General features: G+C 33.2%; 1 protein-coding gene across 1 annotated transcript; it reads right to left on the bottom strand.

Moving 5' to 3' along the window:
* Window positions 1-6021: 6021 nt before the first annotated feature.
* On the bottom strand, window positions 6022-9831 carry LOC127091128 (probable serine/threonine-protein kinase At1g54610). The gene is made up of 7 exons (XM_051029686.1): window positions 9096-9831; window positions 8399-8683; window positions 7994-8311; window positions 7652-7873; window positions 7446-7540; window positions 7276-7375; window positions 6022-7133 (listed from the first exon to the last, which is right to left on the bottom strand). Exons 1-7 carry the CDS (start codon window positions 9501-9503, stop codon window positions 6792-6794), a joined length of 1770 nt encoding a protein of 589 aa, XP_050885643.1. The 5' UTR covers window positions 9504-9831; the 3' UTR covers window positions 6022-6791.
* Window positions 9832-25592: the final 15761 nt, after the last annotated feature.

The following is a 25592-nucleotide window of genomic DNA, read 5'->3' as shown; positions in this document are numbered from 1 at the left end:
TTAAGTACACCGTACCTTACGATGTTCTACAATTCACTTAAGTGCACCGTACATTACGGTATTCCTTAGTTACTCTATCTCCCATCAATCCGTCCTTTTGTGTGTGACCCTGTAGGTTTTCGTGGCATTGGCCATTATATTAAATCACGTATTTAACATAATAAACAGTGAGCGGTGTCTAGCAACACATCACTGCTACCCAAGACACGGAAATGTCATGTGATTTGACAAATCCTTTTGTGATAATACTTATGTGTACAATTACCATTTTGCCCTTATGTCTATATTGAACACAAGACATAGACCGTGTCATCCTTGTCCAGTTCAATATTGGGCCCATAGACATTTATCCTGTTACGCAGGATGGGCAAATTCCATCTAGGTCACTCATGTCCCTTAGCATGCTTCGTGGAGTACCCATCAACTGTCTTTATGGTCATCCAATTATGGACAATGTTTGATCAACAACAAGGCACTCGAGTCTACGTCTAGGGTTCATAGTGGCTTCAGGTCGAAGGGTGGTATACACCATTATTACCATGAGAATAACTTATGACACTTTGCATAATATTCTATATAGTATTCTCATAGCGGGTCAATCCAGTATAAATATTACTCTTAATATTCATACCTATGTTTAAGACTTGATATTCATAGCGGGGCTATCTATTCTAGGGACTTTATTAGACAAACATAATAAAGAAAAAGCCTTTTATTATTAATAAATAATTCGATACAAGTACCAAAAGTATTGGCCTCTAGGGCTTACACCAACATGAACAACTAGTCATAAACCAACTAAGAACTAGCAATGACCAGATGAAAATGACCAGATGAAATGACAATGAATGAGACAAATGGAACTTGTGATGCCATAAGAATGGGCTTGAACCAAAGGATACCATCAAGTAACAGATGAACATGTAAAGACTTGAAATGAACTCAATCCAACCAATGAAACCTCATAGTGGACCAAGGACAAGTGGAACTTGCATGGAGTTTGGCCAAGAAATGAACATGTAAAATGGATGATAGTGAATCCTATAAAATTAGGGTTAGGAGGCCACACACAAGGGCATCGGACATAATTAGGATTTGTGGAAGCTCTGATCAAGTAAGGATCCCTAAGTTAGGGTTTTGTTTCATCAAGAAGCCACAGTTGAATCATCAATAACAAGCACATACACAAACATCATGAGCTATCCTTAGATTATGGTTTGATTGTTGAACCACCTCAAGTTGCAGAGAAACCTTAGTTTCCACTAGGTACAAGCACAAAGCTTGGAGTCCATTATATATATCATGTTGTATTAGACCATGGCTATGCATATGAAATGAATGACCATGGGTATATGCATATGATTAGGCTTAGTGACCTAGATGATCATTGTGAAGGGTGAGATGCATGTTGGGGTATGACAGTTACCGAACCTAAAGGGGCGTATAATAGAGCACCTATTTTCACCAGCAAAAATTATGGCCATTGGAAAGCTTATATGCGTATCCATATCAACTCCGTTGATAAGGGTGTATGGGACGTCATCATCAACGGTCCTAATAAAATTACAATGACTAATGGTGAAGGCATCATCGTACCAAAACTGTAAGGTCAATGGAATGATAATGATAGAAATTTGTGGTCACATGATTGGAAAGCACAAAATATTCGTATATCCGTTTTAGGTGTTTATGAGTATTATCTTGTTTCTCATTGTGAAACCGCTAAAGCTATGTCGAAGTCGAAATAGTTTGTATTTGGCGGGTAGTGAAAGGTGTTTTAGTGGGTGTCGAAGTAGCATGCATCAAAAATAGTCTGTATTAACTGTATTTGACAGAAAGTCAAATAGAGACTGTTGAAGCATGCAGTTGAAACATGTAGTTGTCGAAGGAGTCAATAGAGTCGAAGAGGATTGACTTAGCTTAGTTTTAGTTAAGTTAGTTATTTTGAGATTACTTAGAGTGCAAGTAATATCATCTATAAATAGAGATGACCTCTATTTTATTTGTAATATGTGTAATATAAGTTTTGCAAGAATTGTGTAAGTTCATAAATCACAGTTATGATTAACACACATCGTAGCAAACACCTTGAGTGTAGCTTGCACAGTAATACATTCATCTTCTTCCTACAAAAAATGTTTCTCTCATTTTTAATTGTCTTGTTTTCTTGTTTCAATTCTCTGTGTAGTGTAGAATCATCTTGCAACCAATGAATGATTGTTTTACCCGAGTAAATGGTGAAGAACAAGAGGCGTGATCAATCAAAAAGATTGATTCTTATTCATCAAGATTGATTCAGTTAACTTTAAGTTTAGAATTTTCCTAACACTCACATGGATGGATGTGTGACACATATATTTATTAAATAATTTTCAATGCTATTAATGATAAATATAATAGTAGTATTAATATGGTGTGACACAAATATTAGATGTTTGAGTTATGTGCTCATTTAGTCTAGAATTTAATTCATGACTAAAATATGCATATATAAAATAATCAAATATCGGGATTTATTCTTGTGTTTGAATATCAATAAAATAAATACAAATTAGGAATATTCTTATCAATTATCTATCTATTAAAATAAACTACCACCAATCTATCTAATATATTTTAAAAATATATATATAGTAGTAAAAAGACATATTTATAATTAACAAATGTTAAAAATATTAAAACTATCTTTTTTTGCCGCCTCATTCATTTCTCACTTTTTACTTTTAACTTTCGCACTCTTCCTTTTCTTATCTTAATTCAAACTTCAAATTCTCTCCACGTTTTTTTCACACTGTTTCACTTTCATTTTAACAAAGAAAAACACAGAAAAATATTGAATTTTTAAAACACAAAATTTATCTAAAATAAAAATATAATTATTATATATATAAAATATTCATAATTTGTATTATTATTATTATTCGTTTTATAATTAAGTAACTTATTTGAAATTGACATGTGTATCTAAATATATTTTATACTGTATCAAATTAGATAATAATCAATAATAATGCACACAACTAACTTTTTATTTCACAGAGCACTATCAGGACAATAATTATTTTATTTTAATCAACAATTATCTTTATTTAACAGATAGATTTTTTACTTTTAAATGTGAACTTTTTTCTTTCTCCATCTCACAAATATCTTTTTTATATATCATTATTTAATACAATTGAGTTTAGATGTCCATTGTTCATTTTACAATTAAGTAATATATTATAAATTGACATGGATATCTAAAAATATTTTATATTGTATCAAATTGAATATCATTCAATAATGATGCACATCATTAATTTTCTATTTCACTGGGAACTATCATGACAATATCTATTTTATTTTAATTAACAATCATTTTTAATTGATAGATGAATTCTTATTTTTTATATGAGAAAATTTTCTTTTTTTTCTAAATTCTTTTTTATTTCAAATTTGCACGTGTATCTAAATATATTTTATATCATACTAAATAAATTTATATGTGCGTTCGCACGGGTATCTTGCTAGTTAATTTGTTAAAAATTTAAATAACATATTTATATATGCTTGTTCTTGAAAAATCCTGACTATGTTAGTTTTTTTATTATAGATTTATAGAGCTTTCTTTTCTATTTGCATTTTTCGAATTTTTCTTTATTCGAATCTATAGGATAAAAAGAACCAAAGCTTTTATAATCCACTTGAATTTGTACCTCATACAACCAAACATGGGGTCTACATGTACCCAAAACTCAAATTTTCGTTTTCTAGTTTTTGTAATCACTACATATCGAAACAATGTCAAATACAAACTCTATCTTCTGTTTGTATTTTCATCAATGAAAGTTAAGATCTGATCATTAAGATATGTGACAGCACAAGTTGATGACACCCTCAATCATGCAATATAATTCAAAATATATTATGTTAAATAAAATTTTCAAAGATATGGATTTTAAGTTTTTCATAAGAAATTTGGTCACAAAACGTGTAACACAAGTGGTTTTGTCCCATTTGCACTACTAATAATACAGATATGAATGTGATAAATCAAAGTTTTGCAGATCATAATTGTATTACATAATTTGTCTCAAAGCAAAATCAAGAATCAAGGTAATCTTTTCTCAATATGTGACATGCATGAGAGTCTGAGGCCCACAGAGCACTAAGCCACTGATTTTGACATTTGGTGGAAGATGACTCCAATTTTCATTTCATATAAATGGTTGGGACACTAGAAGCTCCCCCATGACCAAACAACATAAATAAATGTCAATGAATCATAGCTAGCAAATCATGCAAAAGGGTTGGGTCATTCGTCAGATTCGGTCTGATTTTTAAAATATTTTATTCGGTTAGGAATTAGAAATGAAAGATGAGGTGGTGGAGTTGTTTTTCGCTGTAATGAAGTGATAGTTTCAATGTAATGGAGAGGGCTCACCTACAACGTCTCCACTCCAACGCTCAAGTCAATGAGAGAAATAAAAAATAATCTTAGTGAGAATGATTTTTTTTAAATGACACGATTTACCCGTATGTATCAAGAGTGGTTGAAACCATTCGCAAGTGATGCAGCGTGCTGTGTAGACATTCATTTAACTGAATCGGACAATGATTGATGTGCTAGAGCCAAAATCGTCTGCTTTTGATTAGAACAAAAGATTAGTGGCTTATCTCTTGAGTGTCAAAAACTAAATAAAGTAGGCAACTTTGTCCCCCACTAAAAAGGGTAGGTCCCAATCTATTGCCATGAGAATTCACATTGTATCATCACTATTAGATAGTGGCATCTCCAACCAAAACCTCTAAAAGTATGTCCCACTTCCCACACTACTAATCACCCTCATGATTCTATAAAATTCATTAAGAGGTAGCTATGTGTCCAACATCACACATGGGGTGCCACCACACTTGATCATGACTTAAATCTTCCCTTATTAAAATCTCAACACTAGTTTCTCTCATTGTCTATTCATGTAATACAAACAATTCTTTGTTTCATGTAGTGAAAGAGAGATAGATAGAGAGAGACAACAAAGAGAAGAATTGTTCATGGAGAAAAGCAAGTCATATCCTGAATACTCTTGTTCCTACACTGAATTTGGATTCAGAGAAAGGTCCAATTCTTATAACTTCAATGGACCAAGTGATAAAGGAAGTAGTTTTGCTGCATCAAATGACTCAGAGCTTAAGAGGAAGAAGAGGATCAAGTCCTATAATGTATTGACAGTGGAGGGAAAGCTTAAAAGTAGTGTAAGAAACAGTTTCAAGTGGATCAAGAACAAGTTCAGCGATTACGGTGTGTGAATTGTTTTGAATCACATGTTCAGTAATCATAGCTTTCAAGGTAAGAAATTGAAGCAAATTAAAGAGGAACAATATTTCTGAGATGTATTTGTAAGATATGATGTTTTGCATGAAAACTGAATTAGGGACATGCTATGTTTGAAATATATTTAAGGAATCAAAATGTCATCAAAAGTGTGCAAACTAGAATGCTTAGTATCAAGCAGGCAATAATTAAAATCTTAATTTGGCTTTCTACTTCATATCCTTCATACTTAATATGTGCAAACTAGAATGTTTTGATTATTTGAACTTATCTACAAGCATAAGAGCTTTGGGAACATCTTATGACAAGTTTTCAGCTTAATTTCCTAAACTCTTCAGGATGGTTTAACTTATAATTTTTATGAAAACAGTTGACTTTATTTTATCTTTTATTATAGAAATAACTTATGCATAAACACTTTGTATGATAAGTGTTTATACTAATTTATATTATATAAGTGCTTTATAAAATTGTTTGTCCAACCAGAGATGCTAAGGAATGTGAATCTGTCACTGCAAGGCCGTTTAAGTTTTTTGAGGCAACGAATGTGAATCTATCACTACGGTTCAACCATGAAAAAAATTAATATAGGTTTTATTTAACTACGGTTTAACCGGACAAGTATTTAATGATCCCTATTTGGGTACGAATACGATTTAACCATGACATTTTTTGAACCCTGTGAAAGTTAACTAAAATCACCATTGAAATATATCGAATAGCTTGCATTGCATTATGTGAATTGAATTACACAAAAATCTACTACACAATGATGAACCTCATACTACTTATAGTAGTTATAGTTAGTTATTCTCAACAACTAACTCTCAACTATATCTTAACCACCTAGAAGAAAGTAGTTACAACAGTTACAACTAATTTCACTCGACAGTTACAACAGTAAAGTTAACTTGTTGCACAAGTAACTTTACTAACTTCAACTATCTTTTTTGTGCTCAACAAACCCTGTTATTTAGCCTGCCTTGCACACCCTAAAAGACGCCCCCGTGTCATTATTACAGTTTGGAATTTTGTACTTGGACTTAACCGTTTGAGTTTCATTGTTAAACAGATGGTACCAAGGCTGGTGATTATCACAATATCACTTAATAGTCCTTATTCATGTTCAGCATACCTTAATCCAAAAAAAAATTATGGCAGGACTCTATCAATTGATTATGAAGCTTAGAAAAGCCAAAAGAATAAAACAAGTAGGAATTAGAGATTTTGACAATAGGCTATCATAGAAAGTGACAACTCAACTAACTTCACATAATAATGTATGACATGAACAATTAAAATATCTTAGCCTTAACAATGACATGTATAAGTAAATAAATACATTGATTATTGGTACCTAAGCAGAAAATAATCAATTTTAATATAGAATATGTAGATGAACTTTCAAACTACATCAAATCAAATGAAATAATGAAAATAATCAATTTTTTCCGGTATACAAAATTTCGGATTCCTAATCAAAGAGTAAATGTTGATCTGTTTTTAACTTCCTAAATTCTCTGGTGGAAGTGGACCTGAAAATCTGGTCTGATCTGTATCTGCTATCATCTTTCTTGGTTGTATTTGGTTTTGACTTGGATAATGGAGGAAGGTTCTTGGTGTTTTTTTCACCAATATTAGCATGACTATGGATTTTGTGGGACATCTTTTGATCAGAAGCCATAAATGGAGAGAGAAAGAGAGATGAATGGTCCCCAATTCCAGCTTGGTTTACACTAGATGAAGTACTACTTGTTGCACTACCTGGTTCTTCACTTGGAACATAAGTTTCAGCCTCACCGTTACTTTTCAATACCTGAAATAAGAACCATAAATCAAAATGTTATAGCATCATTTGCAAAATAAATTTAAAAAATTACTCTAACCCCATCAAGCATGTAAATGGGAAACTTTTCATCAGTCGCAAGATGTTCTGAAGCAGAAGATTTAATACTCGCCTCTTTAGATGATGCCGTATGTTCTATTGGCCTATTAGACGCTATATTCTTTCGACGCTCCATATATGTACGTGAACGCCTAATTTTAGAGTTCATATACCTGTAAATAATAGCAAAACAATAAGAGATCGCTGCTAGTACGAAACCTTTATAGCTAAAGGCTAACTTACTTGATCTGTTCTTTGGCTTGAATATGCTCATCGTCTCCTTTGTAGATTGCAGGCAGACCAGACAGATCACAAGCCAATGGACTTGTAAAGAAAAACTGCACGAAAATTTGGAATAACTTAAGCATGTAATTATTGTAAACTCGTTTCACGAAACAAGAGTTAAACTCATACTCAAGTAAGGAGAAGCAAATGTTGTCTTTACTTACCTGATTTTTAAGAGCTTTAGATGCACTGCCACGAAATGCAGGATCTAAAGCAAGAAGTGTACATAAGAGACCTAAAGATGATGGGGGAAGATCCTTGAATGATTCTACCAGACTTGGTCTGTAAGACTTTGGAGGTATAAAAGTTGTAGAAAGTTTCAACTTTTTCCAATACTCTTGTGATGGTGTCCCGCATAGCCTGAAAATTCTATGAAGTTGCTCAACCTGGAAGCAGGGAAAGTTCGTGATTAGCAGATATACGCAGACAACATCTCGCAAATTTGTCATCTATCGAGCTAGGTTCTAAGTTCGGAAATAAAATAGATTTGCATAATTATTAATCACCTCAGTTCTTCCGGGCATGATTGGAATTCCTCTAAACATTTCTGCAAGGAGACAACCAGCACTCCATAGATCAATACCGACTCCATAATCCGTGGAGCCTAACAACAACTCCGGAGCTCGGTACCATAGTGTCACAACCCGGTTTGTGAGAGGTTGGTCTTGATTTGTACTATAATAGTTAGCAAGTCCAAAATCTGCAATCTGAAGCATCCCCGTTTTATCTATCAAAAGATTCGACCCCTTTATATCTCGATGCAGAATTCCTCTATCATGACAATGCTGAAGACCTGAAAGCAATTGATGCATATAGCACTTGACCTACATTAACTTTTTAAGATTATTAAGCTAGAATAAAGGAATCAAAATGCTATAAAATGTTCAAGGCGACAAATTAAATTGTCTAACCTGTGGTTCAGTTAGTCTTTCATCGGGTCGAGAAATAATTCTTGATAAATCTGTTGGCATGAAATCAAAAACTAGATATATACTGTACTGCATTCTTGAAGTGGCTAACCCTTTAAGTTTCACTACATTGGGATGATCCAATCTCTGCAATATCGCAATTTCTCTTGCCATAAATTTAATGCTTTCAGGCTCCGATGTATTGAAGCGGACCTTTTTTAGTGCCACGATATCGCCCGTGTCTCGATCTAGAGCTTTATAAACATTGCTATAGGTTCCTTGTCCTACCTGCAAAATGTAAATAACATAGCTCAAGTCAACTGTAGTTTGGTATCCGGTCTTGCGCCACCGATCCAAGGGAACCAATCCCACCGTCTACTTGTGGGGCCCCATTTAAAGCCAGAGCGAAACTTTGTATGGACTGACCCAACACAGGAATTGTTAGCACCTAGCGAATTCGAAGACCTCGAGAGAAACACACTCTCAGGACCCAAGTCTTCACCAACAGACCAGACCAACCCTTTTTTGCATTACAAGAAAAATAAAATTATCTGCTAAATTCAATAAAAAACCAAACTTTTTGTACTGAAATTTCCACAACCCTTTATCATAATTCCTCTGCTTAATCCATTTTATACCAAATTTAAAAAAAAAAGTAAAACTTAAAAGAGAATTGAGATAGGAAGGAATAGCAACTAACCTTATCAATCATTTTGTAAGATTCAGCACTCTTTGGAACCAAACCATCCAACCCATGAGAAGGAACATTATCAACTAACCATTTAGGCCATCCATCAACCAGCTCATCTTCAAAACACTTGTTCAACTGTTTCTTACTATCTTTCAATTCACCATTTCTCTTTCCCTTACCAGCAACACTATAATCAACAACTACTTTATGTTTTCTGGGTTGTTTCTCATAGACACGATGTTGATCAGAGTTCTTAATCTGGTCAACCTGTTTTTGACTCTGACCAGTGGATCTTCTGTGAGCAACAAAATCAGAACTTGGAACATACCCATTTTCCATTTTGAATCTGTTTAGTCCTCTGTAATTTGAAGTACCTTCATCAGATTCTTCTGATGGTTTGGCTTGAACACAGCCCATGTTAATGGACTTTTGTTGATCTTGAAAAGGTTATGAGTATGGAAAAGATATAGAAAGAAGAATGAGAAGAGAGAGTGGAATGTGAATGCGAATAGCCGACCATAGCCGGCAGAGTAGGAATGTACAGTAGAGAAAAAGAACCAATGGAATGGAAGATTGAAATGGCTTTGCTTTGTCCGAAGAGAGAAAATGACTGCGCGGTTCGAATAAAATAGAATTGGAATGAATCTGTCAGTTACAGTGCAGAGAGAGAGAGTTGGAGAAGGACATGAACTCAGAGTCTAAGACAAGGAGACATGGTCCCTAGTCAATTTCAGAAACACATGGAGACATGTTTTAGATGTCTAAAAATATGGATTCAAATTTGATACTAGTACATTTTAGTTTTTTTTTTTTTTAAATTGATACATTTTATTTATTCATTATGTGAAATTTTAATTAATAAACTACTAAAAAAATATATATAATTTATATTTTAAAATTAAAAATAATAAAAAAATTGAAGATTATTTTTGAGTTTACACATCCTAAGATTGTCATCAACTAGTAGTTAATAATGCAATAGAGATTCATTTGAGCTCACACATGATCTTATATCCTATCTCTGACTCTTTTGCTTTTGCACCGTGATTTTTCTTCCTCTTCTTCTTCCCTAGTCTGATTGCTCATTTGCTTCATTATGGCGGATGATGACACATCGTCACGTATCTTAAAGAATCGTTCGTCAGCATAAGTTACCATTTCTCCTTTCGAACATTTGGTACCATCTCGTTCTTTTGATCTAAAACTTTCTATTAAGCTACAAGACAAAAATTACTTGCTATGGAATTAACAAGTTAAACATGTGATTCTCACACACAAAATAAACTTCATTGATATGTTGTTAATTCGAAAATCCCTCTGCTGTTTAAAATTTGGGTAGATCAAATCAACATAACAATTTATAATGATTATGAAACCCGAATTGTTCAAGATAGGGCCCTATTTATTTGGCTTCCTTTAACAATCTCTGAATTGGTGTTGCATAGGGTTCTAACTGTTAAGCGCTTGTATGAAATCTAGGAAACTCCACAAACATTTTTGTGTCATAATGAAAGAGTGTGTTCATCAGTTACAAAACAAACTTAAATCAATAAAGAAATTAAATCATCCAGACTCAGAATTTGTTTTTTTTGCATCAAAGTTATTGATGATTTATAACTTTCAGTATGAGACATAGTCACTAAGCAAGATCAAATTGATATTGATATTAATGGACTCCCTGAGGAATACAGCTCATTCATTATGCAAATTTATGGTCAATCTAAACCACCCACCAAGTATGATGTTGAGGCACTTCTCTATGTTCAAAAATTTAAACACGATAAGTTCATACAAGAACTTTGTGTTTCCAACATTTCTACAAATATTGTACATCAAGAATCAAGAGTCAATCACAATGGTACTCTATTTCATGGTTGTAAGTGCAATCATCGTGATCGTGGTCGAGGCCATTCCAAGGATGGATCTTCGGGCTCCATACCTATGTACCAACTCTGTGGCAAGTATGAACATGCAATTCTTTATTGTTGGCATAAATATGATAAATATTTTTGTGCCTTCTACTAGTATAGATATTACACAAAGAAATGCAAGCTCTCAAGCTCATGTTGACTCAGTCAGAGAAAATTATAAGAAGGTAACTCAACCAACTACAGTGATTTCCACAAAGGACCAACTTCCCTATACCGAGGAGTTCTTGTTGCTATGGAAGTTGGAGTGTTAGGCATGGTTTAAGGTTCAAGAAATGCAATAAAGTGGATTTGGATTAGGTTTCTAGATTAGAAACATTTTTCAACCCAAAAACTCAAACAGTAAGGATAAGACAAAGATAGTCAACACAAGCATTTTCCTCTTGGTTCGCTGTTAACGAAGTTATGTCCAGTCTACTCGCCTGAGTGATTTTTCCTTCTCAATAAGGACTTAATCCAATAATCAAACAAATTACAAAACTCAAAGACAACCTGTCTAATTTTGTTGTACAACCCTTTTGATTTCGTAGCTTAACATGTATTGTTCACATAGACTATTTATTCATTCCTTTTTATCCAAAACATTTGCTTTGCATATCAGAGATTTAAAACATGATAAGAGTTCAGAGCCTTGAGAATAGACTTCTTAGTCTAATAAAAATGAGGCTTGAATGAATCAGGTTATGTCTGAGATGATTTCTTCAGAAGTGTTGACTGGTGAAACTAGAGTTGACTTTTAACTTCAGAACTTCTTCATGTGATCACTTTGGTTCAGATTCATAATCTCTTTTATCATAGTCCATAGTCTCTCTATGACCAGAGTTCAGAGTCTGACTTGATCAGCTTTGTCCAGCGTCTTGACTTGTTCAGGTTTTGCTTTATTTAGGATCTGGCTTGTTCAGAGTCATTTTTACTCATCTTTTGACTTGATCAAATTCTTCTTTACTTAGCTTCTAGCTTGTTCAGAGTCTGTATACTCAACAAACTATTAGAGTATAAAATTATTCTTTTACACCTTGTTATCATCAAAACTCAAAGATAGTTACAGAACCAAACTTGTTCCAACAATGGTTTGCTAATTATGGTGCATCCCGTCATTTAACCTTTCTTGACTATGTTATGTATAATTTTGTTCTATACTTAGGAAATTATAAGGTGCATATAGGTAATGGTCAAGGTCTCACCATAAAATTTGTTGGTTCATCTCAATTTGCTTCAAAATGTTTGCTTAACTATATGATAGTGCTCAAGAAAATTCTCTCCATCACTAGGAACATGATGTCTGTCTCACAATTTGCCAAAAGATGATAATGTCATATTTGAATTTCATGCTAACAAATTATTTGTTAAATTCAATTTTCTAGAGAGGTTGTGTTTGAAGGATTCATGGATGCTTATGGTCTCTATTGCATTCCTCATATTCAATTGGAATCCTCGAGCATTTATGGCTTAGTTTCCCATATCCCTTATAGCAGTCCTAATTGTTACTCATCTACCCTAGAAAAGTGTACATCTTATGATGATAATTCTTTATGGCATTATATGTTAGGACATATCAATTTTAATACTATCAAATTTATACTTGACTTGTGTAATATTAATGTTGTCAATAAATATGTACCTCAATTCTGTGGATCTTGTTGTTTAGGTAAAGCTCATAAAATGGGTGTCCATTTGTCCCCCATACTAACTTATGGGACCCTACACCCTTTTATTCAATTGTGGCTATAGATATTACATTACTTTTATTGACGCCTATAATAAGTATATATGGATTTATTTCTTGAAGCTTAAATATGATGATATGCATGCCTTTAATTTATTTATTTTTGCTTTTGTTCAAACACAATTTAATACTAAAATCAAAGTAGTGCAATATGAGTTTGGTGGACAACTTGGGCATTTCAAAAAGTATCTAACTAACTTAGGTATTGTTCATAGGCTAACATGTCCTCAAACATTCCACCTAAATGGTATTATTGAACAAAAACACAAACAAATAGTTGAGATGGGCATAACATTGCTTGCACATGCCTTAATTCCCCGTACCTACTAGAGATATAGATTTACTACTACTGTTTATATCATGAATAGGCTTCCTACCTTAGTGTTAACTAATCACTCTTCTCCTTACCTATCATTTTACAAAGTTGTGTACCACCAAAAATGTCCTAAAGGTGTTTGTATATGCATGCTTCACTTTTCTCAGTGTGTTTTCCTTGGTGTCTCATCTCAACATAAGGGTTATACGTGCTTAAGCAAGGAAGGTAGAATTTTCATATCCAAGGATGTTTCTTTTAATTATTGTAAGTTTCCCTAATCTACCTTATTTTAAACTAGCACCTTTAACATGATACTTAAAACCATGACCTTTCCCTTATTAATCATTAATCAAATATGTCTTGCCTCTTCCATACATGTTGTTTCAACATATGAATTTATATATTGTTGAACCTCCTATCATGCTCCAAGTGTGCATGCTATCAATGATGTTAATCTAAGTTATAGTATAAACTTTGCTCAGGCATGTAACTTATCACCCTAACCTGACAACATTGTACCTTCATCTTAACACTTGTCCCTGTTAATGTAGAAAATTTCTCAATGTACATTAAGACCAGAGGTTAATGCTCAACAAGGTATTCCACAACAGACTTTAATGTCATAAGCTATTACTCGGCATACACTAACATTAGAGGTGATTACACAAAATGCACAGATACTAGAAGTATCTTCTTTATCTTTCAAATCACTTCATATGTTGCAACTTACATATGAGCCACATGTTACTGTCACTCACAACTAACACTCAATGTTGACTAGAATCAAAACTGGCAACTCTAACCCCAAGTCCTTTCTAGCTCATATTGAACCCATGTAAACAAATTAAGCCTTGGCCAATTAGAACTAGTTTAAATCCATAAAACAGGAATATAATTCCTTGTTACAAAATAAAACTTGGACTTCCACCCATTTAACAAGCCACAAAAAAGTTGTTGGGTGTAGATGGGTCTTCAAGGTTTTAGTAAACCCAGATGGTACTGTTAATAAATATAAAGCACATTGGGTAGCCAGAGTATTCCATTAACAACTTGACTTTTATTACAATAAGACTTTTGCACTAGTGGTCTAACCAACCACCATCAGGGTCATCGTTACTATGACACCCACTTACAAATGGGAATTGCAACAAATCGACATTAGTAATACTTTTCTTAATGAAATACTTGAGGAAGAGTTTTATATGAAATAATATCCTTGATTTTTTAACATTGATAAAACCTTAGTGTGCAGGTTACACAAAGCTCTCTATGATCTAAAGCAAGCACCTAGACAGTGGTATAACAAGCTACATCAAGCTCTTTTTTAGTTTGTCTTCACTTCAAACAAGTGTCATCACTCTCTCTTCATATACTCTCATAAAGGTATTAACTTAAATGATTTAGTATATGTAGATGATATCCTCATTACAAGTTCATCTTTAAGCTCATACATGATTTGATAACAAAACTCAATCTTATGTTTACATTAAAAGAACTAGGAAAACGTGTATATTTGTCAGGGATTGAAGTGAAGCATGTTGTGGCGTGAAAAATAACCGAGTGTAAGGAACACTCGAAATATAAACAAAACAGATTCGCCACCGAACTTTATTTATTCCCAAAGAGGGAAAGGGAAAATATCAATAAAACTCACAAAAATCAAAGAGAAAATGGTCGTCGTAACCAAATTGGGTTCGAGAGTCGGTTATGCAAGGGGAATGTATTAGAATCCCTCACATCCGTTATACTCAACGGGACCCACTTAGTTAGTTTCCTGTTAGAGTGTTAGTGTGATATTGTTTGCGATCTCCTACTTATCGAGTGAGAAAAGAGAAAAAAAGAACATTTTTTATTAAAGCAATATTTTTTAACATTAATGTGCTTGACAAGATTTCGCAATCCTGCTTCTACGTATCTCCAGGTGCTATGGAGAACTCAATGCTACGTAGTTCTACTTAGAAAGAACTATTGGGTTGATTTCTATTAAGGATTCATCCTTTAGACATATCGAGTGACTAAACTTTCACTTGTTGCTCGCTCTTGGAGGCGGAAGTCTTTGTTTGTTTCACGTCGATATGGATAAAGCATACTCGTTTCTGAAAATGTTTTTGAAGTCGCACAAGGGTAAAAAACAATTTTCATTGGTTGGGTTACTTTTATCATGAAGATTTGATCTTTGCGGAAGGTGACTGAATATTTGAGCAGAGGTGTGCACCAAGCGCGCGTTTACTCGGGGTATGCATGAATGTGATCTCATTGTCCCCTTATTTTAAGTTTGTTTAACATGTTTTTGATTTGAAAGACTAATAATCATTTTGAATCTAGTATGCTCCGAATGATCGACAATCAAGGGGTCTGAAGAGATGTGCATCTCTTGGTCCTTTGCCTTTCAATTTTATTACCAAAAAAGGTTTTGCATCAACGACTTGACGTTGGATCAAGCGTTGCAAGTTGATTATAAAAAGGGTTTGGATTAAACGGGGGAGATGCTCGACTTTGCATTCAATTTGGATTTAATTTGGTAAGAAGACTCGATGTTGGATCGAGTGTTTATTTTTTTGTTCTTTTCTGAAAAGGGTTGATTTTAATCTTTGAATTAACAATCAACTAAAACAATAAATATAAATGAAAGTAATAAACTTATTACACATCAAAGAATGGGGTTAGAATTTGTCAAATGGGGATATAGTACAACTGTTTAACAAAAACAAACTCAATAAGCAACTGTAAATAACAAAAATCTCGTTGTAAGAAGGCCCAAGAGAAAGCCAAGGGACCAGAAATTAATCAGAAATTTGAACTATATAATTTAACGCTATGTTAAGCAATCGTAAAGCGATTCATGTAGGAATCACCCTATCTGAGGTCGGTCAACAAAACTTTATGCGTTTAAGAAATTTCTAAAGTTAAATTTTTTAACTCCAAAATTGCATTACATATGTGAAAAACCGATGGGGCAAATAAATCGAATTTTTCTTTAACACATTAAATAATTTAATTAACTTAATAAATAATAATAACAATAATAGTAAGCAAATAATAATTATTATAATAATAGGAATAATGATAAATAATAAATAAATAAATAATAATAATAATAATAACAATAATAATAATTAATCAAATAAATATTAATAATTATTATTATTATAATAACAATAATAATAAATAATAATAAATAAAAACAAATGATAATCAATAATAAAATTAACAATAATAATCAATAATTAATAATTAATGATCACAATAATAATCAACAATTAAAAATCAACAATAATAATAAACAAATAATGATAACTAATAATAATCAACAATAATAATAATAATTAAAATGATAATGATAATAGTTAATAATAACAATAATAGTAATTATAAATATAATAATAAGAATAATATATAAGTAATAAACATAATATAAGTAATAAATAGTCTTATACATGATATAAGTAATAAACATAATATAAGGAATAAATTTCCTTATATGATATAGTATATGTAAATGATATCCTCATTACAAGTTCATCTCTAAGCTCATACATGATTTGATAACGAAACTCAATCTTATGTTTGCATTAAAAGAACTAGACAAACTTGTATATTTATTAGGGATTAAAGTGAAGTGTTTAACTCAAGGCTCTATTCTATTTTCTCAATTCAAATACATCATAGAATTACTCCAAAAATCTCATACGATGCATGTTAATAGGTGCCTACTCCAATGGTCAACACCTACAATTTGAGTAAGCATGACTCTGATATGGTTTACGATCCTCATTAGTATCGATCAGTTGTTACTGCATTACAATATGTGACGTTTACCAGTCATGATATCTCTTATAATGTGAACAAAACCTTGCTTCATGATTATCCAAAAAGAAACCTTTAGTTTCAAGGTCCATCACAGAGGCCGAATACTAGGCTTTTCCATATACTACATCTAAACTTTTGTGGCTTGAACTACTGTTGATTGAACTTGACATATAATTTATTTCTTCCACCTGGTATGTGATAATTTAAGTGCAATCTACCTATCTTGCAACCAAGTGTTACATGATCAATTTCTTTTGAATTATTTATCTTGGGATATGAGAACAAAAGTAAAATATGAGCATGATCATGGAAGTATTCTGGTAAGTAGCATCAAACTTAGAGATTATTATCAAAGCAGGTAAATTCTCATGTTTTCTTATAATCTCAATTTTCAAGTTTTTTCCTTGAGGACAAGGAAATGTTCAAGTTTAGGATTGTGGTGATAGTTCTCCATTGCATATTATTTATTATAATTTTCATTCACTTTAAGTAATTTTACTTTTAATTCGTTTATGTTTTGAAGGTTTTAATAATGAATTTGAAGATTCATGGAAAAGACCAATTCATGTAAAAATTATTCTAACCAGATAACCTATGTGATATTACCATGGAATTTATGATGATGAAAGAAAGAGAGGATTCACACACATGAAACATAATAAAATAAGAGAAATTGCAAGTTTGAGCAAACACATGTCGCGTCAGACACAGGGTAAGGTGTGATTTGGGGCATAAAAAATCAATTCAGTATTGGAAATATTGTGGCACTCAAGATATGAGGTATGATGATTTTTTACTATCACAAAGCTAACATGTCACCAACATCACAAAATCACGGTGCGTCATTAGGAAAGAGGGACATGATTTTGAGAAAATATATTTTTTCCTATAAATTATAAAATGTATTCAGTTGTTAGGAATCCAAATTTTATGAGATAAAAGACATATTCTAAAGCGATTGAGCAAAGGAGAAGGAAAAGAATCATAAGGTTTTTATCCTTTATTGTTTGTATGGTGTAATTGCTTTCTTTAAATTAAATTATCCATTAATTCCTTAAGGATCAGTGGCTAGTTCCCTTATGTTAAGTCTCCATGGATGAATCTCCCCATTATTAATGTGAGCCTTGTAATCCATTTAGGTCTTACTTATGTACAAATCTACTTCTTATAGTTATTCAGTAATAGTTTATGTTTAATGTTTTTTTTCCTATTTATGAATTTGGGGAAATTGATCTAGGCAGTGTTTGAGAAATAATCATAGATAATTCTATTAGAACTAAATATTGTTGAGAGGTTGTTTATAATCCCTAGACATAGGGTATATGTAATTGTGGCATATTTATTCCATGTTCTTAATTAGACAAGACGTGTTGTGTGATGAGACATCGTGCCTAATATTTTTTTAAATAATAGTGATATAAGAGGACTCTTTATAGGTTCAGGAAAGGATTAATCATATGAAATGGGAAAAGGATTTGAATAATTGCTTAATTGTTTCTTTTCTTATAATTCTCAATAGTTAGTTGGTATATTAAATTTCACAATAGTTGCGCATCCAATCAAATTACCCTATGTGTACTCTTTTTCACTTTATGTCTTTCATTTAGCTAACTTCAAGTATGATCACCTTAGTTTTGTAGAAGTTAAAATAATCTATATGGATCGATAAGTTTACTTTTCCTCCTGAATTTTCGTCAACATATATTATAATACATTTGCATTCTTAGTTCAACAAACCTCGTTATCCTCTTTTGTATCCAATACAACAAACTCCTTTAGGAGTATAAATTGGTCAATTAAGAACAATACATCTTCAGTTATCCTTACTAGACATATGATGAACTTATCAACTAATTGGTGCATCATACATGTCTATTTTAGTTCCATGTCACCAATTACTTTGATTATTGAAAGTTGAATAAGATTGATACTCATTCATAGATCCAAGTGTTTTTTCCAATATTAAAGCTTCTCATGGTAACTAGTAAAGTGACTAAACCTGAATTTGGTGCTTTTTATGGTAAAGTTCTTCGAATGATGGTGCTCCAGTTAGATTTTACTTCGATGGTTTTATAACTAACTTTATAGCTCTTTTTATTCATTTTCTCCTCTTGTCTTTTTCTTTCAAAAATTTTTTTGCGAGTTTTTAATTTTTCATAGACTCCTACGAGTTTGCGAGTCGACTCTATGGACCCTTTACAAGTATGAGTAGACTTGCGAGTTTGACAATATTGGTCACAGTTCTCCTCTTTTTGCATTGAATTCTCATCCATTTCCTTGCTCATCATGAACTCATCTAACCTCCTGAAGATATTGTTGTGTGAAAAGAAAAACTACAGCAGTTCCAAGAAATGCAGCAAGAGCAGATACACCAATATAGCTATATATAAGAGTCAGTGCAACAGTAACCAATGGCATTTGTAGCGGTAAATTCATGATCATTAAACTATGGATAAACTTAACGTCAATAAAATCAGAGTCGCCACCGCCCTTTTATTGTTTCCAAAGGAAAAGGGAAAAGTACGAACAAAACCCAAAGATAAGAAGTTCTCAAATCAAAACTAATAAGATGCCAGAGATTACAGGTAACGGGGTTGGTTACACAGGGGGAAGGTGTTAGTACCCAAAGTGTCCTAGGTACTCTTAAGAAGCCCTTTTTTATGTGTGCATGTGTTTTGGTATAAAAGATGTTTACAATAAATAGAGTGTGGGAATGAGAAATGAATTAATTAATTATATTTTTGTGTTTGACAAGACCTTCAGACTTGTGCCTACGTACCAACATAAAATGAGGGATCAAAACCTCGTAGTTCGTGGTATCAATTTCAACGTGAGTGAATTGCTTTTAACAAAAATTTAAGTTTAAAAGAGGCACAAAAGGCCTAAGAGAATTTGAATGAGTGTTAGTTCTTTTTGTCTTTTGAAATTTTAAGTCAATATGATTAGATTAATTTACAAGTTTGATTAAGAAAAGAGTTCAAAAATGCAATGGCATAAGGCCAAAGTTTCTAGTTTGCAATAAACTCTAAGTTAGAAATCACAAGCAAAGAAGAGTTTTGAAAAGGGGGAGAGATTTGAAATTTAAGAAGTGGGAGGAGATGAAGAGACTAATCCTAAGCAAAAATTTAAAAGTTAAGAGTTGAAGAGATCTGACCAATGGGATGCAATCCAATAGACAAAAATGTCATATAGAAACCCACTTTTCCTTTGGACTTTAAATCAAGCAATATCCATAAGCAAGCAAGGTGAAGAACAAGTCATCAAATAAAGATAGCCACATCCAAGCTAGCAACTTCATAGTCTTCTTCATAATCTTCCCCATGTATCAAATGACATACTCCTTGAATGGCTCAGAATAAAACATTAGACACTGGTTCAAAGTAACATTTGCATCAAGACCATGTAGCAGATGAACTCGTGTGGATCTCAATACTTGCATCAGATGAGAATTCAAATCACAAGAACTTGGTTTCAGAAATGTTGGCATTGGCCAAGTCCTTTTGCATATGGAATGTTGCATAATTCTAAGTCCAAAGCTCATATCAAATCCAACAGTCCACACAAACATTTTTTAGGTTTTTTTTGTTTATTAGGTATTTTAAGGTCCTAAGACCACAAACACAAACAAGATACACAAACAAATATATACAATCACAATATATGGCTCAAGTGAGCAAAGTGAAAATGGCATAAACATAAACAAGTTAAATGGTATGTAAAAATGGCAAATGAAATGTTAAATGACTTGAATTTAAATGTCATAAAGGAAATGACTTGAAATTAAAAGCAAATGATAATAAAAGTTAGTCAAATGTTAGTTGATTAGATGTTAGTGGAGTTTTGCTTTTCAATTGATTAAGTCATTCTTTGGAGAACACTCAGCCCTCTATTCACAAGCATGGATCCTTGAACCAAGACATCTTCCAAAGGAAGGGAAAAAGGCCAAGTTTCCATACAATACCATGAAAGGGGGGAGACTTACAATCTCACTTACTAGAATGTTATGCCTTTGTGTCAAAATTTAACGCTATGTTAAGCAATCATAATTGGACTTATGTAGAAGTCACAACTATTTGAGGTCGGGCAATGGAAATTTTGGTGTTAATGCATGTTAGAGATATGGTATAATGGACCATACTCCTAAAACATATCATACACAAAAAGAAAATGATCAAAGGATGAACCTAATCTCATCCATGCTTGTATTGGTTCATCTAATATGAAGTTATTGATGAACCAACTAGCGTTAGGATATTGAGACTTCATTGGTCAATGAAAGGGATGGGATAGAATGGGATTGAAGATGAAGAGGGAGGGGAAATGAGGCAAACACAAATTGGTCATGGGAGGAATTTTATCAAATTAAAATCATTCATTCATTTTGGGAAATGAAATGTACATTTCATCAGTCCCCTAAATCCAATGATTTTAATCCAACAAAAGTCAAATCAACCTTGACCATGGCCCAAACACATAGTCAAACTTCACAAGTCAATAAAAATGGCTCAACATAATTTTCACACAATTAAACAATTAAAAATCAAATTAAAATGCATTTAAATTAAATTATGTTTGATCAAAAACCTAAAACCTCTTTAAAACACCAAATAAATGGCCAAGAGATTTATCATAGGTCAAACAAGGTCAAAGGACCTTGGAGAAAAAATTTCATTAATTTTGAAAAGGCAGAAGTATTTTTAAACAATTAAAAATATGCACAAAAACAATTAAATCATGAAAAATATCAATATTAAACCAAAAAATCATTTTAATTCATAAAATAAAAGAGAAAAATATTTGAAATTTTTTGGTGAAAGTCCCATATTTTTTGGATCAATAATGAAATTAATATGAATTAATGAAAAATAAGCAATTAAATGGAAAATTCAAAAATTCAAAAAAACGAGAGCCATCTGATCTCCCTCATTAATTGAGGTGGCAGACCAGATGGATGAGACTGCACGTTCCATGGTGCACTGCAGTCAACGCGGCATAGGCTTGGTATTCAAAAGCAACACACGAGATTAAAACATTTTAAAAGGATCATATGGTTGAGATGCAAGACAACTCATCACCGGAGCCATAGCTCCGGTCTTCTTCTCCGGTGGACTTCACCGGACTGGTCCACCATCAACCATCACCAAAATGAAAAAGTAAGACATGGATTTAAAGAAAAAATGCTCAGGAGCTCGAATCTGACCTCAATTTTGTCTAATTCCAAGTATATGAAAAGATACAGGGATTTGAATGTTGAGGATCATGAACTGAGTTGCTTCGATTTGACCTCAAAGTAACTCAATCTTGTTGTCTACATTGGTAGGACTTCAGTAAACCAACAATCAGTCAAAATGGATGAGAAATGAGGGAAAACCGAAGAAGAAAAGTTTCTGAAATCTCACCTTCAAGGAGCTCCAGATTTGCTTGATCTTGCTCCCAATTTGGCTTGGCTTGACTCTAGAAGCTTGCAGAAGATGATTTGAATGGTTAGAAAGCTTGGACTCTTGGAGTTTCAATCCTAAAATAGAAGGAGAATTGAAACTCGGTTTCTCAAGAAACCTTCAAGATTATCCTTTCAACGGTGTTTGGGGAAGAAGGGGGTCGAAGCTTGGGCAAGAGGGATCCGATTCCTGATCATCAAGGGTCCCATTTATAGCCAATGTGAATGATATTTGCAGACTTCCAAATTTGGAAAATTTTCAAATTCTCCCTTGCATGGATGCATGGGCTTTCATGAGGCCCGTGAAATACTTTCATCTGATCCAAAGTCCAATGTACAATATGCTGAAATCATGTTAGAAGCTCATGCAAGTGTGTGTGGAAATTGGAACTTGAAATTATCCAAATGGTGCTTCAACTTACACTCATGTGCAAGTACCTCATACTTTGTCCAAATGAGATGATTCTAGACTTTTTGGAAAGGTGGGATCAAGGGGAACAACTTTCATGTTGAACACTTTTTCATTTGAAGCTTGGATCATGATGAATTTTGAGGTGGAAGTTTGGGAAATCAAACATATTTGAAACTTTTCTAAGTCCCAAGTCAAATATTCACTCCTTCCATCTTGAATAACTTTTCCTATGGACTTAAAATAAGAAAAGTTCCTTCATAAAAGTTGTATATATTTAAAACCTATTAAATATGGTCACAAACTTGACCTCATTTGGATTTGGCATGAAGGAGTTATGCATTTTAGAAGTTGAGGAAAATCACTTGTTCAATGGTATTGGTCCAAAATGACCTATAATATTTCCTCTTTGCACATGAATTTGCAAGTTGAATTTTCACTTCCTCAAAACATAAAAGTTGAAGTATACATATTTAATTTTATCATGAAATTTGAATGTATTTCATCTCATAAAAAATGAGAAAGTTATGGTCTTGGGAAGTTGACCTCCAAACTAGGGTTCAGACAAAATGACATATAATCTTTCATCATAAAAAATAACTTCCCAAGAAAACATAGATCTTGACCTCAACATGAAGTTGTTTGGAATGTTATTTTGAGTAACTTTTATCTTGGAATCATTTTCATATGACAAAAATTGTAGGAGATAGGGTCTAGGGAACCCCAGCTTTGACCATTTGACTTTCTCTGGTCAACCACCATGAACCATCTTGGTAGCTTGACATTCTCTTGACTTTTGGGACTCATGGAGGATCATATATGCATAGTATGATGTAATGTGAAGTATCCCTTGAAATATTTGATCCATTGTTGAAGAAGCTTGTTGAAGAAGTCACACAAGATACCCAGATGAATTAGGGTTTCCAAGGCAAACCAACTCCAAACTCTTGATGATTTCTTGATCAAAATAAAATGTGAAGATTATAGGGATTCATATATGATGTCTAGAGCCAATGTGAAACACTTATTGATTGAGCTCCTTGCATTGAGGGTCTCAAACCCTATATATGAGCTTGATAGAGCATAGGTGAGCATGCGCATTACCTACAAAAGAGTTAAACTATACAATGACATATTTTTGGTATTTTGGTTAGTAAAAATAAAAATAAGGTATGATTCAACCAAATGTGTTTGGTTACCTCTCCCAATGCAAACCCAATGAATAAGGGGTGAGGAGGATGCCAAGTTGTGATCCCAATGCTAATGCATATGATGAGATAACATGAAGGATCTTAGGGTCAAAATTGGGGTCTTACGGCATCAACCATATAGGATGAAACTGCATCATCATATTTGAGAGTTGTTGAGCATCGACAGCCATGTGATTCACAATTTGTCTAGTTCCACGATTTTGTCTTGGAGAACTTGTAAACCTTGAACCCTTTTTGTAAACTGAAGTAATTATGCTCGAATGAATAAGCATACCGAGTTTCTGAGAGTTGAAGTTATAGTGATGGACACTAAGTATGACAAATGATAAGGATGTCCATCGACACCAACTATGATAAGAAATTTTATAAATGGTGGCTATAGTAAACAAAATTGGATACATTTTCTGGTTTTTCAATTTGTTACAAATTAGCTACGATTTTAGCTACCAATTAGTTACAAATTTTATGGGTTTAAGTTTGGTGTTGATCTTAGCCATGTGGCATGTCACATCAGCATCTTCGCTATGTTGGAACTACCACGTGTGTGTTCAGTCACCAAAAAACTTTCACGTGGCGTTCCATGTCAACTTCTGTTAACGGACGTTGACAGGAGGGACCAAAAGTATGGATGGAAAATATTAGGAGGAGCATTTTTTGAATGAAATTTTTTGAGGGACTAAAAGTGAAAATTGCAATATTTATGAGGACTAAAAGCATGTTTAACCCTATATCTTTTATGTTTAACTTTTATTTGTTTATTATTGTGCCATGAAAGTTAATTGCTAATTTTTTTTAAAAATTGTTTGTTACAGGACTGTATCCCACTGAAGGTGACATCGCACAAGTCGAAGATGAAATACTTCCTGAAGATTCTGATGCCTGAGGAGGTGAAATGGATTGTACGTGACTTCGAGCTCCTTGATTTTGCCTACTGCTCCCCCATCATGCTCGACATTTCACTACTTACTGCTTTTGTTGAGAGATGGAACAAGGAGACATCTGCATTTCATATTCCATTTGGGGAGATGACTATCATTCTGGATGATGTCTCCTCATTGTTCCATCTCCCCATCGGCGTCAGATTCTGGATGGCTCTTGTTCTTAGCTCGTCGCTTGCATGTATGACTGTTGCACGAGATTTGGGAGTTTCTGAGGAGGTCGTATAGAATGAGTTTTCCTTCAATCGAGGTGCTCACCTTCATATGTCTTGGCTTTTGGAAAGGTATGACGAGCTTGTTATGACTCGGAGTTATGCAGTTTCCATTAGGGTGTACATGTTACACCTAGTAGCATGTACTCTCTTTATGGACAAGTCAGGTATTTATATCGACGACCGATATGTGTTCCTGTTCAGTAGCCTTGACGTTACTAGTTGGGCTTGGGGGGTGTTTCGTTGACCATCTTGTATACAACACTTAGAGTGACAACAATATTTGAGACTGAACAACTTGTTGGTTATTTGAGTATGTTACAGGTATACTTGAAATTATTAATTGTTATTGATTTCTTAATTAAATGTTACGACTAACATTTCTTAATTATTATTTATTGTGTCTGTGTTTTGATATTAGTGGTGGATATACAAGCATTTCTCCATCATATGTGACAAGAGGGTACAACATCCCCCAGTGGGATCCCCACGGGCGAGAAGATGTAGGGTCAGGCAGTC

This window comes from Lathyrus oleraceus, chromosome 6 (assembly GCF_024323335.1).
Source record: "Lathyrus oleraceus cultivar Zhongwan6 chromosome 6, CAAS_Psat_ZW6_1.0, whole genome shotgun sequence".
Lineage (NCBI taxonomy): Eukaryota > Viridiplantae > Streptophyta > Magnoliopsida > Fabales > Fabaceae > Lathyrus > Lathyrus oleraceus.
The sequence above is the reverse complement of the archived record's forward strand: the minus strand, read 5'-3'. Positions and strand labels throughout refer to the sequence as shown.